Source organism: Aedes albopictus, chromosome 2 (assembly GCF_035046485.1).
Source record: "Aedes albopictus strain Foshan chromosome 2, AalbF5, whole genome shotgun sequence".
NCBI classification, from domain to species: domain Eukaryota; kingdom Metazoa; phylum Arthropoda; class Insecta; order Diptera; family Culicidae; genus Aedes; species Aedes albopictus.
Genome location: NC_085137.1, coordinates 363,157,679 through 363,171,545, shown reverse-complemented (window position 1 = coordinate 363,171,545; position 13,867 = coordinate 363,157,679). Strand labels below are relative to the sequence as shown.

The following is a 13,867-nucleotide window of genomic DNA, read 5'->3' as shown; positions in this document are numbered from 1 at the left end:
AAATCATGTAATTTTAGGTGTCCTGAACCTGACATATACGAGCATCTTCAAAGACACAAATTTAGAGGCCAAAACATGTAAATTTACGTCTTCTAAGACTTATATTTTATTACCGTCTAGCAATCGCTAGAACCGATCTGATAGATAAAACATGTTAAAGAAAAATATTGACATGCCTGGATTTGAACTCCGGATCTGATTATGAGCAACGTCTTTTACTGCTCGGCTATTTCACCGAGTTAGAAGGTGGCTGATGAATATGATACTGATTCTACCTATCTGGTGAAGCGATTTTATTGACATCTAACGCAACCAACCATTACATGATGCGCGTAAAATTGAGTCCAATTCGTAATTCAGTCTTGAAAATGTTTACGTTCTTTGATGGTTTTGTCTCGTGCAAATTTAGGAATTTTTAAGTTTGTACCTATGGCATATTATGCAATCAAAACTTATTTTATTATTGATAGTCAATTCTTTATATTGCCTAAGCAGAGAATATTTGACAATAGAAAATGAAACGGTCCTTCAAAAAATAGATTATTCATGAAGGACAAATTTTACTTTTGGTTAGTTGGAATAAGAGCTAAGAGAACGAAAGTGGAAGTGAAATTGAACTAACAAACTTGAAAATTATAAATTTCTGCGTGATCTTTTCTATGAACGTCTTCTAAAACGCATCTAAAACCATTCTGAAACACACTGATATACCTCTGAATACTACCTAACCATCTGAGACCACCAGAAACACCCCTGAAACATGGTTCATGATGACCTGAGACCACCTGAAATATCCCCGAAAAACCCTGAAACCGCTCCTAAGGTGCCCTGAAATTTCTCTACAACCTTCTCGAAATCTTATGATAATGCCAGAAATGTCTATGAAAACTCACTGGAATGTGAAACTATGGAATGTCACTGAATACCTCCCGAAATGGGCCCTGCAACTTCTCATACACCCTTCTGGAATCACCCCTCCACCCTGGAATCTGCTTGGAATTTCTTTAAAACCTCATGTTGCCTTGAAGTCCCTTGAAGCATACTTGAAACTTAAAACCCCCAGGAACCCCTTTAGCTACCTGAAACCTCTTGAAACACTCCTGTGTCATGTGAATAGCGAACAATACTAAAGCGATATTTGCTAGATGAAGTAGCTGAAACACACTCAAATGTATTTGCATTCAAAGTAGGCTTTATTTATGTAAAATCGAGTTTTGCAACGAGTTACATACAAAATTTTATGCAATGATTTCTTTATTATACAACTAATTTGAGTTGCATAATGCAACTCATTTCAGTTCCATAATTAACCAGTTCGGAAAAATGGCTGTTATCCCAAATTACATTTTCAGCGCTATAAGCTTCAGTCATTTGCTTTTTGTTGTGTAACCATCGAGTAAAAGCAGTCAACGCTAAATAAAAGGAAAGCTAGTCAAATATAAATCATAAGCTAATACACGACTACAAAACAAGCACCATACAGCTACCAAACTCGGTTTTCAGAAATCCATTACTTGTCACTGGGGCTGCCTTTACTCCACCCTATTCCAACTCCGGGAGATTTCCCGGAAGATGTGAAAACTCGAACACATCGAATAGGAGTCCCCACTAACAAAACAGCTGCTACTATACAGTGCAATTCATTATACTGACAAATCCCCAAACCAGCAGCGCTTTAAAGGCCGTTATGCGATTTCATTACGGCTAGAAGCTGTAATGAAGAAACTGTTGGTTTACCAACACGGCTTGTCGGATATAAACATTATTGTCAAAACAAACTTTAAGCGGGATATATAGCTACTACACAAATTCTTTTCCTAATTATATTTAATCATTTAACTTGGGGATGCCGTAAAACTATTATTTAACAACTGCGAAAAGGCTGAAAAAGTGCCTTCTCAAGATGTTATTCAGTTAGTGGTTACATAGGAGCCGAGAAAAGAGCTATGACTAGGTGGCATAGAAGCTGATCGCACAGCATGTACAAGCTGATTAAGTTCGCCAGATTCAATGGTATAGGGCTTGCATAGAAGCTTCCGTCCATATGTACAACACAGTAACTCAGCATCAAGCCGTATTAAGGACGCTTTGTTGACGTTTACATTCGCAATAAATGTTAGTTGGGATGGTACCGACATAAGAATTCCCGGGCAGAGGTCAAGTACTGACGATCAAAATGTGATATTGGTTTGTTTGAGATAAGAGGTAAAAGTACTGAAAATAATAGCAAAAACTGTTCTTGAACCATCTAACCAACAGCAAAATTTGATATTTGAAGATCAATTAATAGCTCACTGATATTGGTTGGATCTTACCAAGAGCTAAATGTGCTATGATGATGATGTTCCAGAAGTAAAATTGAGATATTATTTTGAGTACTTTTACCTCTTATCTCAAACTAACTAATATCACTTTTTGATCTCCGTATCAAAATATGCTATTATTGAGCTTTTTACTCTGCTCGGGTTATAACATAGAAATTATGATACTGAATTGCATATAGGAATTATCCAGAACTGGTGTAGCATTTGAAACCATGTTTCGAATAAGTGCACAATCCAAATCTGTGCAGCTGTTTCCAATATGGTTGCACCGAAAACCCCATTTCGATTGATCGTCTGGTCTTACCTCCTGTGATGAGGAAATGCTTGCATTGGAGAGCATTCCGCCTGTGGACATCGTCGTCGTCGCCGTTGTCGATCCTGCTGTTGCAGTCGCAGCCGATGACGATGCATTGGATGAACTGAAGAAACTCTGCCCGAGGCGACGCGCCGTCGATGCCGGGATCGTGGGCGTCCCACTGGCTGTGATCGCCGTATTGCTGCTGCCGTCCGTGTCAGCCAAGTCGGACATCTACGGGTTTAGAAGGAAAGAGGGGGAGAATACAAGTCATTATTATTCAGTGTAGTGTTCGATGCGTGCAGCAATTGAATTGTGCTAGGCTAAAAATCAAATGAATTCAAATGGGGATGCAACAGAGACAAGGTTGGTACAAGGTGTGACAAAAAAAAAACAAAAGACAAACAATATTTTTAAACGTAGTTGTATTTAAAAAATTTAATGATATATTTTTAAAATTCACGTGAAACATGTAATGTATAATGACTTTTAATTAGTACAATTATTGGACAAATTATGCTTTGTGAAATGTTGACTGTCTGTTCCCTTCTATGTTTACTAGTCACGATGAAGGTTTGCATTGAACATTAAATACACAATTCCGATGTATTTTGTGATCAAATGATTGATTGTGGCACCTAATTTTTTTGAGCATGATACTCATATGATAGATGGTCATCGCGATTACTATACCTAAAAGAAGATGCATGACTATTGATAAAGGTGTGCTCGGATGGCCCATATAGCTCAAGCAGTAAACCGCAATACAGTGCTAAGGTTGTCTAAGTTCGTTCCTGGATCATTTCATTGAATTATCCTGTCATATGATATACGAATGCAATGACTGTGGATGTGGAAGCGTTCATAGAACACCAAGCTAAGAAGCAGGTTCTGTTCCAGTTGGGACGTTATACCCAGAAGAAAAAGAAGCTGCGCCCGTTCGCGTCATCTTAATGCGCCACATTATTTAATAATTATAATTAATTATCGATGTCTGTGCTCTACGTGTGTCCTAAAACTCGTTAGCTATTATGATGTGTGGGAGTGATGTACCTTGTTGTTCGTTTTCTGAAATAACAAACACAAGCGTGTTTATAATTAACAGCTTTCATGACGCTGTCGTATGTTTACACTTCCCTAAGCTTATTATCTCGTCTTGACGAAGAATGCCACTATGTCAATTGTTGCACATTCTTTTGAGGTGAGTGTAGGCACGGTACCCGTGCCTGGTATTCATGCGAATGAAATTTATTTTCTTTAACTTTTTAATGCTTTCTAATACAAGGTACTTATTTAAAATTAGATAGTGAATAATTACTATTCATTTTGACTTTTTCTATTTTCGGAACGTGATCAATTGAAACCGTCACACCCGGATGAAAATCTTATCAAGTGGCATGCAGTTGATGCTAAATCTGCGTGAAAGACCGATTTGTACTCGAATGATAACGGACTGAAATCTGAGGTGGGTGAGCAAGCATTGTGAAGTGCGCTTATAGGAATCAATTGTCAAGCACCTACTAGAGCAAACAGATAATGTCGTTGGAACACAGATAAACATCATTGGCAGTCGTTTGTAATTGCCGCCGTTTTCCGCGCCAAGTGAAGTCAGCATTTTCACTCGATAATGTTACTACGTTCGAATGAGTCAAGTACCCAGATTTAGGGAGGACGTCAGGGCACCTCACATTTGAAACTCGTCACATTTCTGTGAGACAATTTTAGCGCATTACAATAATTTTGTTTTTATTTGCTATCGTATGAGGCCATATCAATCTATCATCGATGGTTGATAGCATGTGAAAAGCATCAGACAATTACTTAGTCATACCGAGATTCCTATATTCCTGGAAGGCCACCACCGTTGAGGTGATAGCAGACCGATGTGTCTGGATGTGGTCAGTGTTGATAAGATTATATTGAGTAAAGGCTACAGGTTGTCATGAGCGATGAAACAGTGAAATTCAGTACTCATATACTGACTTCTGTCCGTTGCAATAGAAGAGACTGGATAGACTGACTGACTGGGTGACCATTCAAATCTAATTTTTGGACCCAAGACTTCTCTATGGTGTGAACACATACACACACATACACGCTCCACCTGGTCCGCCCATCGTGCTCCCTGCGCTCCACGCCTTTTTGTGCCAACCGGATCAGTTGCAAACACCAGCTTTGCAGGGTTGTTGTCCGACGTTCTTGCAACATGCCCTGCCCATAGTATCCTTCCGGGTTTGGCCACCTTCCTGCACGCCGCCGAAGATCGCCCATAGCACGCGTCGCTCGAAAACTCCGAGTGCTTGCAGGCAGGGCTGGCATTTCCTCACTCACTGCGCACAATTCGCAGTTTCTAAAGGCAAAGCGCAAAGAGCAGGTGGCTACGCAATGAGAAATAAAAGACACGCAGTGAGAAAACTCACACGCAGAGAGCAGTTTGCCATTACACACTGCGTCATTTGTTCTGCTCACTGTGAAAGTAAATTGACAATGAGTTAGGCGAAACGAAGTGAAATCAGAGACAAACAGACGTAACACTGTCGAAATTTGCTTAGTATATAAGTCAAGATCCTGATTACTTTGACAGTTGATGTTTTCGGTTATGTTGTTAGGGTGTTCAAGGGCTGCAAAACGGTGAGTCGATAAGGAGAGCGTCCAACATAGTTCTGTTCCTCACAAGTTCCTACCTCATGCTTCATCGGGTCAAGCGATGGCAAAGACCGCCAGCTAAGAGTTGTGTGCTTAGCTGGTAGTGCAGCCTGGGCACTGTTGTCCTTCTGACTTCAGCTAGATTGAGGAGGTACGACCCGAGCGTCTGTTCACCAAGGAGGTGCGGCTCAAACAGCGTCTGTTCTGGCATCCAGTGGCTGAGTAAGAAACGCTGCACCACGCCCAGCTAGTCCAAGGTGGTAGCCCCATCAGCGTGGTCGTCCCAGTGTTGATTGGGACGTTAAACAGAACTGGCACGATGGCCCTCCGGCGAGACAGCAGTGTTGGCGTAGGCCCAATAAGCCACCCGTAAAAATCCCCATTGCATAGAAGAAAATACGACTCGATACAATCGGCAAAGACCCACGCGACGAAATAGCCTCCCGTGTGCGGTAGTCCGAAGTACCTTCTTCCCCCGCAAAGACATCCGCAAAGCCACCTGGAGATCACCCGACCATCAAACAGAAAACCAAATCGACCACGTTCTAATCGACGGTAAATTCTTCTCGGATATAACCAATGTCCGCACAGACCGCAGTGCGAATATAGATTCGGATCACTACTTAGTCGCTGTATGCATGCGCTCAAAACATTCGACAGTTATCACCACGCGTCGAAGCCGAACGCCGCGGCTCAACATCGAGCAGCTGCGTAACGTAGAAGTGGCTCAAGACTACGCGCAGCAGTTAGCAGTGGCCCTACCAACAGAAGAGCAGCTTGGCGCAGCTACACTTGAAAATGGCTGGAGGGACATCCGATTCGCCATAGGTAGTACCTCGGCTACAGCACTAGGCTTCGCGACTCCGAATCACAGAAACGACTGGTACGACGGCGAATGTGAACAGTTGAAAAACGAGAAGAATGCAGCATGGGCGAGAGTGCTGCAACACCGTACGAGAGCGAATGAGGCACGTTACAGAAAGGCGCGGAACAGGCAGAACTCAGTCTTCCGGATGAAGAAGCGCCAGCAGGAAGAACGAGATCGCGAAGCAGTGGAAGAGCTGTGTAACCGAGGTGGTTAAGGGACTGGTTCAAAAATAAAAGATTATCATGTTACCATGATACGCGGTACTGACCCCCTCTTTATTAAACTTATCACTTAAATACTAGTTTACATTATGAGCGATTCCAAGCAACAGCATCAAAATTAAGGAAATTTTTTAATTCATGATTTTTGATTGAACTGAAACTTTGCACAGTTTTTCAGTTCCATCTAAATCGCCATTTTTCGATATCAAATTTTAAATTTGAATCACGACTTACTTTTCAAAAGGGTGTATGTGAAAATGGTTCAAAAATATTCAAAAATCTACACAGCCAAAATGGTTCGTTTGATTGCTATGATTTTTTCAGCAAAGTAAGATAACTAAATGGTGATTCCTAAGAAAATATACACTATGAAAAAAATCTTTTTTAATATGAAAAAATATAATTTTTGCCACAAAAACTCAAATAACTCAAAACCCTATCTTTTTACCTACGTAATTTTTTTTGGGGAAGACGGTCCATTGTATTAGCAATCTACCATAAAAATTTGGTGATGGTAAACTAATAAACAAAAAAGTTATAACATTTCAAACATTTCACAATTTTCACATTTTGAAAATATTTTTACTGTGTAAATTATTTCGGTTAGAAATCGCAGTTTGATGCTGATTTTATTGTTCAGCAAAGTTAGATAACTAAATGGTGATTCCTAAGAAAATATACACTGTGAAAAAAAAATCTTTTTTAACATTAAAAAATATCATTTTTGTCACAAAAACTCAAATATCTCAAAACCCTATCTTTTTACCAACGTAATTTTTTAGGGAAAACGGTCCATTGTATTAGCAATCTACCATAAAAATTTGGTGATGGTAAACTAATAAACAAAAAAGTTATGACAATTCAAACATTTCACATTAAGTAATAATTTTTTTTTCAGTGTAAATTATTTCGGCCGGAAATCGCAGTTTGATGCTGATTTTATTATTAATGGCCTTGCGTGAGTAAAACAAGCTGTTTTATTATGTATTATGTATATTATATGTACAGTAATGTTCCGATTTTATCACGCCCTCCGCGCATTAGTCGTTTATTGAATAATTTGCTGTTACATTTGAGGACAAGTGTTTTCCCTCTTCTTCAAGATGAATGTTGAAAGCGTGTTTTGCATCGTTAAAAATATTGAAATGGGTATAGGGTATCGCGCCACTTGGGCGGTGGCTTCTATATTCGTCTGTTTTCCACTATAACTCAGTCAATTTTGAACAAATTGACTTGAAATGTTGTAGATACTATACCTATCTCACCACATTCCAAAAGTTGTGTCAATTGGTTCAAATTTGACTGAGTTATAGTGGAAAACAGACGAATATAGAAGCCACCGCCCAAGTAGCGCGATTCCCTAGATGTTGAAGAATATTTCAAAGCATTTTTGAAAAGGGGCGTGGTTAAATTGTTTTAACAGATGTCGCTGATGGTACGGTGGCATGACTATCTGCACTTAGCACTTCTGGCAATTTCTCCGTTGTTGTCGTTTTCGAACTTCCTGCGCCCTGCTTTACCGACGATATACAGATGGCTCGTTTGCCAAAGGACGTGCAAATGCGTAAATTTGTATTCAATGTGGACATTTGGGCATAACAAGTCTCTTTCAGTTTATCTATGGTGCTTTGGGTGAGATTTCGTAACTCTTTTGAACATTTTTTTTTCATCAAACGGTCTACAAGAGAGCGTTGAGTTGAAGACCTTTGAGAAAGCGACTGTTCATGTTGTTCGTTAGATTATAATGAACAAAATCACTTACTAGTTTTAACTGACTAGTTTGGTGTTGTTTGCTTGGCTGAAGAAAAAATTTACAATAAAATCTTTAATATCCATAGCGGTAGTATTTTTTTGCTTTTTTGTGAGCATTGTCATGGTATGTATACAGACAAACAAACGTAACACTGACGAAATTTTCATTGACCACGCCTTTAACGATCATTTTGAATCTTGGTTGTGGCTTTCATAACCAGAAGAGCGCCCATCGTTTTTCTTTGCGTTTGACGTTTCACACTAGCGCCTTCTGATGACGATATTGCACAATGCAGTGTTTCGTGAAACATTTCCACCAGGTGGTGGTAGTGTGAACTGGGCGATGGATTTTCACGAAAATTGTTCTAGGCGTTTCGTCTGTTTGTCTATGGTATGTACCTCTCATGCATTTGTTGTTGTTGAAGTTACTCGCATTCTTCCGATCATAAAGTCTGTTCTCTAAGAGGTAATTTTTTTTTGCAGATAAACTAGACGTATACGCGTATATAAAATTTTTATTATACAGCTTTTGTCTTAAAAATATGTTTAATTCCATTTTTCTTATAATCAACAGCTTTTCAACACTATCAAGGGATTTTTCACCAGTCACGTACAATAAAAAGTATGACACTGGCAATATTTTTGATGACAACATTGTTTAACAAGTTTTAAATAGATACTATAGTAATTATGAATAATCAAACAAAAATATCATGAAAACAACTTGTTTAATTCAGGCGGTAGCCTTTACAATAAAATCAGCATCAAAATATAATTCTCGAAATAATTTACACAGAAAAAATTTTTTTTTGTTACTAAACGTAAAAATTGTGAAATGTTTGAAATGCCATAACTTTTTTGTTTATCAGTTTACCATCACCAAAATTGTATGGTAGATAGCTGATATAATGGGCCATTTCCCCTAAAAAATTGACGTTGGTAAAAAGATAGGGTTTTGAGATATTTGAGTTTTTGTGATAAAGATCATATTTTTTAAAGTAAAAAAAGATTTTTTTCTTACAGTGTATATTTTCTAAGGAATCGTCATTTAGTTATCTAACTTTGCTGAAAAAATCATAACAATCGAACAATCCGTTTTTGCTGTACAGCTTTTAGAATATTTTTGAGCTATTTTCGCATACACCCTTTTGAAAAGTTAGTCGTGAGTGAATATGAGGGATTCATATCGAAAAATGGCGATTTAGATGAAATTGAAAAACTGTGCAAAGTTTCAGATATTTTTGAAATGGTCGCTCAGGATCGACTGACATGACTCCGTGGAATTCCTCTTATTCACCTTTCTCTCTCTCTTTCTTCTCTCACGCTTAACAGTCTTTTTTTTTTTATCTAGTTCATTTATTTGGGGCTCAATCGCGTATAACGCTTTACGGAGCCGAGGATCTTTCTTTGTACTTAATACTATACATTATACAGAGTAATAACTTTTTAATGATATCTGTTAGTAATGGGTGGAAGCCAGGGTACTCGTGGCAGCTCGAGGTTAGAAGGTCACATTTTGAGGGATGGACAGGGTAAGGATTGGGCCAAAGGTTTCACTGCTGCTCATCCGGGGGTGAATCGCATCTTGCTAGCGAATTCGGTGCCTTGTGGTGTTGGTACCAACTTGTTGTGGGACTTGGTCTTCCGGATGGCCAGGAGTAGCTTGGAACACAAAGAGGACAAAACAGAGAAAAAAAAAACTGGAGAAGAAAACACAAGCGAATTAAACTTTTATACCAGCAGAGCGAAGAAAGTCGAAAATACATCCCATATATGTGACATCGCGGGTCCCCAACACATCTCTCACAAGAACAAAGGGTTGTCTACCTCGGGCCTCAAGGGTATCCAATAGTAGCGCTCTGGAGGCGTCATTATCCGGGCATTGCCAAACTACGTGGTCGATGTCATCATAACCGGAACCGCACTTAGTACAAACATTGCTCAACGCGAGGTTAATCCTGTGTAAATGCGCGTCTAGCGAGTAATGGTTGGACATAAGTCTTGACATCACGCGAATGAAATTGCGACTTAAATCCAGACCATACCACCACACTCGCAAAGAAACATTAGAAATAATGGAATGTAACCACCGTCCCAGCTGGCCATCTCGCCAATCATTTTGCCAACTTTGAAGAGAACTCTGGCGAACAAAATGGAAAAATTCATCATGTGAAATTCTTCTATCATAGATCTCACCTTCCTGTGCGCCCACCTTTGCGAGAGAGTCCGCCTTCTCATTGCCATAAATTGAGCAATGTGAGGGGACCCATACAAAGGTAATCTTGTATGATCTTTCGACCAGTGCACCCATCTGCTCCCTTATTTTTGTAAGAAAGTAAGATGAATGTTTTACAGGTTTCATCGACCGGAGTGCCTCAATCGAACTAAGGCTATCCGAGAAGATGAAGAAATGGTCTACGGGCATGTTTGAAATCATCCCCAAAGCGAAATTGATTGCTGCCAGCTCAGCAACATAAACCGAACAAGGTTCCTGAAGTTTGCGGAAGGCGGTGAAATTTTCATTGAAGACACCGAAACCAGTGGATCCATTTATGCGAGACCCATCAGTGAAAAATCTCTTACAGGAATTGACATTTTGGTACTTTTCGTTAAAAATGCGAGGAATAGATATACATCGAAGTTGATCTGGTATTCCATGAATAGCTTGTTTCATGGACAGATCGTATTTAACAGAGGTACTGTCATTAGTGAAGTGTACACGGGGAGGATTATAACTTGGTAGGCTTATGTCAGATGACATGTAGAACAGATAAATTCTCATGAATTTTGATTGAGTGTTCAGACTGAGCATTTCTTCGAAGTTTTCAATGACAAGTGTGTTGCTCACTCCACACTTGATAAGTAACCTTAGCGAGAGCTCCCAGAATCGGTTCTGGAGAGGTTTCACCCCTGCCAGGACCTCAAGGCTCGCATTATGCGTTGAGTGCATACAGCCGAGAGCAATACGCAAACAACGGTATTGAATTCGTTCCAACTTTATTAGGTGGCAGTTTGCTGCTGAGTGGAAGCAGAAAGAGCCATACTCAATAACAGAGAGAATAGTCGTTTTGTAAAGTTTTATGAGGTCTTCCGGGTGAGCACCCCACCATGTTCCGGTAATTGTGCGTAGAAAATTGATCCTTTGTTGACATTTTTGCACTAAATACTTGATTTGGGTACCCCAAGTGCCTTTTGAATCAAACCAGACCCCAAGGTATTTCGAAGTCAAAGACTGGTCGATTTCTATTCCCAAAAGATTGAGTTTCAGTTGGGCTGGGTTCCGCTTTCTAGAAAACACAACCAATTGAGTTTTTTGCGGAGCAAACTCGATCCCTAAATCTCTTGCCCAGATTGACAGATTATTTAGAGAATTTTGCAATGGTCTTTGCAACATTTCTGCATGTGGGCCTTTTAGAGAAACCACAGCATCATCTGCAAGTTGTCTTAGCGTGCATTGTCCTTCCAAGCAACTGTCAATGTCTTTCACGTAAAAATTATAAAGCAAGGGACTTAAACATGAGCCTTGGGGTAGGCCCATGTAACTAATTCTGGAAGTTGTCAGTTGTCCGAGATTGAAACTCATATGTTTTTCTGACAACAAATTATACAAGAAATTATTTAAAATTCCTGGAAGTCCACTATTGTGCAGTTTTTCTGACAATATTCCTATGGAAACTGAATCAAAGGCGCCCTTAATATCCAAGAAAACTGAAGCCAGTTGCTCCTTTTCCGCAAAGGCCAGTTGAATATCTGTTGAAAGCAACGCTAGACAATCGTTTGTTCCTTTGTCCTTGCGAAACCCGAATTGTGTATTTGAAAGCAAGTTATTCGATTCGACCCAATGATCGAGTCGTGATAGGATCATTTTTTCCAACAATTTCCTTAAACATGATAACATAGCAATTGGGCGGTATGAATTATGATCAGACGCTGGTTTACCAGGCTTTTGAATAGCTATTACTTTGACCTGTCTCCATTCATGCGGAACGATGTTGTTCTCCATGAATGAGTTGAACAGGTCCAGTAATCGTCTTTTCGCGATATCTGGGAGATTCTTTAGAAGATTGAACTTGATCATATCGCGTCCCGGAGCGGAATTGTTTGATGAAAGAAGAGCCATAGAAAGTTCCAGCATCGTGAAGGGTCTGTCCAGAGAACCGTCTCTTGGGGATGTTTCCCAAGAAATCGGTTGTGCTGGGACTGAGTCTGGGCAGACCTTTTTCGCGAAGCTGAATATCCAACGGTTGGAGTATTCGTCACTCTCATTAGAAGAAGAGCGGTTTCGCATGTTGCGAGCCACTCTCCAAAGCGTTGTCATTGAAGTTTCTCTTGAGAGACCCTCAATGAAGTGTCGCCAATAACTACGCTTCTTCGCTTTCAGCAGGTTTCTCAGCTGTCTTTCGAGCTTTGCGTACTCTTGATAAAGATCTGAGGTACCGTGCCTACGAAAAGTTTTGAAAGAATCAGATTTTTTAAGATACAACTGGGTGCAATCATCATCCCAGCCTAGTGTGGCTGGTCTTCTTTTGAAGGTTGCACTTGGAACACGTCGTTTTTGTGATTCTAATGCACTCTTATATATCAGTTCAGACACGAATCGATACTCATCCAAAGGTGGGAGGGGATTGAATGATTCGATGCCAAAAGATACCGCTTCTGCATACTTTTGCCAATCGATATTCCTTGTGAGGTCAAAAGGAACCTGAATTGGATGGTCTGACCTTTCACTATTATGCTTTATGGTGGTTATAATGGGTAAGTGATCACTACCATGAGGATCCTCGATTACCTTCCACAAGCAATCGAATGATAGTGAACTTGACCCCAGTGATAGGTCGAGACGACTTTCTTTGCCGTCAGATGCAATACGTGTCACTTCACCTGTATTTAAAATGTTCAAATTGAAATCGTCGCACAAATCATAGAAAACGGCCGCTCTATTATCGTCATATGGTTCGCCCCACCCTGTACCATGCGCGTTCATATCACCCAGAATTAAAACTGGATGTGATAGTGCAGAAACCGCATTCCAAAGATGACGGCGGTTAATTGAAATTCTTGGAGGAATGTAAACGGAAGCTACGCAAAGTTCTTTACCCTTTACGTTTATTTGGCAAGCGACGATTTCTACACCAGGATGAGTCGCGATTGGAATTCTATAAAATGAGTAAGTCTTTTGATCCCCAAAAGAACTCCCCCATAATGGTCATCTCTATCCTGGCGTATAATGTTAAAATCGTGGAAGTTGAGTTCATCTTCAGAAGAAAGCCATGTTTCACAAAGGGCAAATATATCACAATCAGAGTTGTGAATCAAAAACTTAAACAGGTCTAATTTAGGTTTTAGACTATGACAGTTCCACTGTAGCACAGTGATCATATCTTGTACCTCACTTGATGAATTATCCATCGAAAGATATGATCGCAGCAAGGAGGGGCAATGATTGTGTCAGATTCCGAAGATATTCTTCTACTGTAGGTATAAACATATCAATAATGCCTCTAAATGTTTCTGGAAGGCTGAGGGCATCATATAAGCGATCCACGAGAACCCTAAAAGTAAACAGTCCTCGCTTGGGTCTAGGAGGCTTGCTTGAACTGCGAGGAACTTTGGTTGCTTTTTTCTTGCTACCTTGTCGATTATTTCTCTTTGAAGTGTATTTAACAGGCGGAGACGGGGGTGACAGGTTCTTGCTACAACATGGATCTGAAGCTAGAGGAACCTGATTATTCGGAGTTTTTAAGTTTACCCCGTCCCCTTT

At 39.9% G+C, this 13,867-nt stretch overlaps 1 protein-coding gene across 8 annotated transcripts in view; it reads right to left on the bottom strand.

Moving 5' to 3' along the window:
• Positions 1–13,867, bottom strand: part of LOC109415875 (NAD(+) hydrolase sarm1) — a 280,580-nt gene that overhangs the window by 75,123 nt on the left and 191,590 nt on the right. For all 8 annotated transcript variants that reach the window (XM_062852885.1, XM_062852884.1, XM_062852886.1 and 5 more), the window contains one exon: positions 2,629–2,853. In XM_062852885.1, coding sequence (XP_062708869.1) covers positions 2,629–2,853 — 225 coding nt within the window. The remainder of the gene's footprint in view (positions 1–2,628; positions 2,854–13,867) is intronic.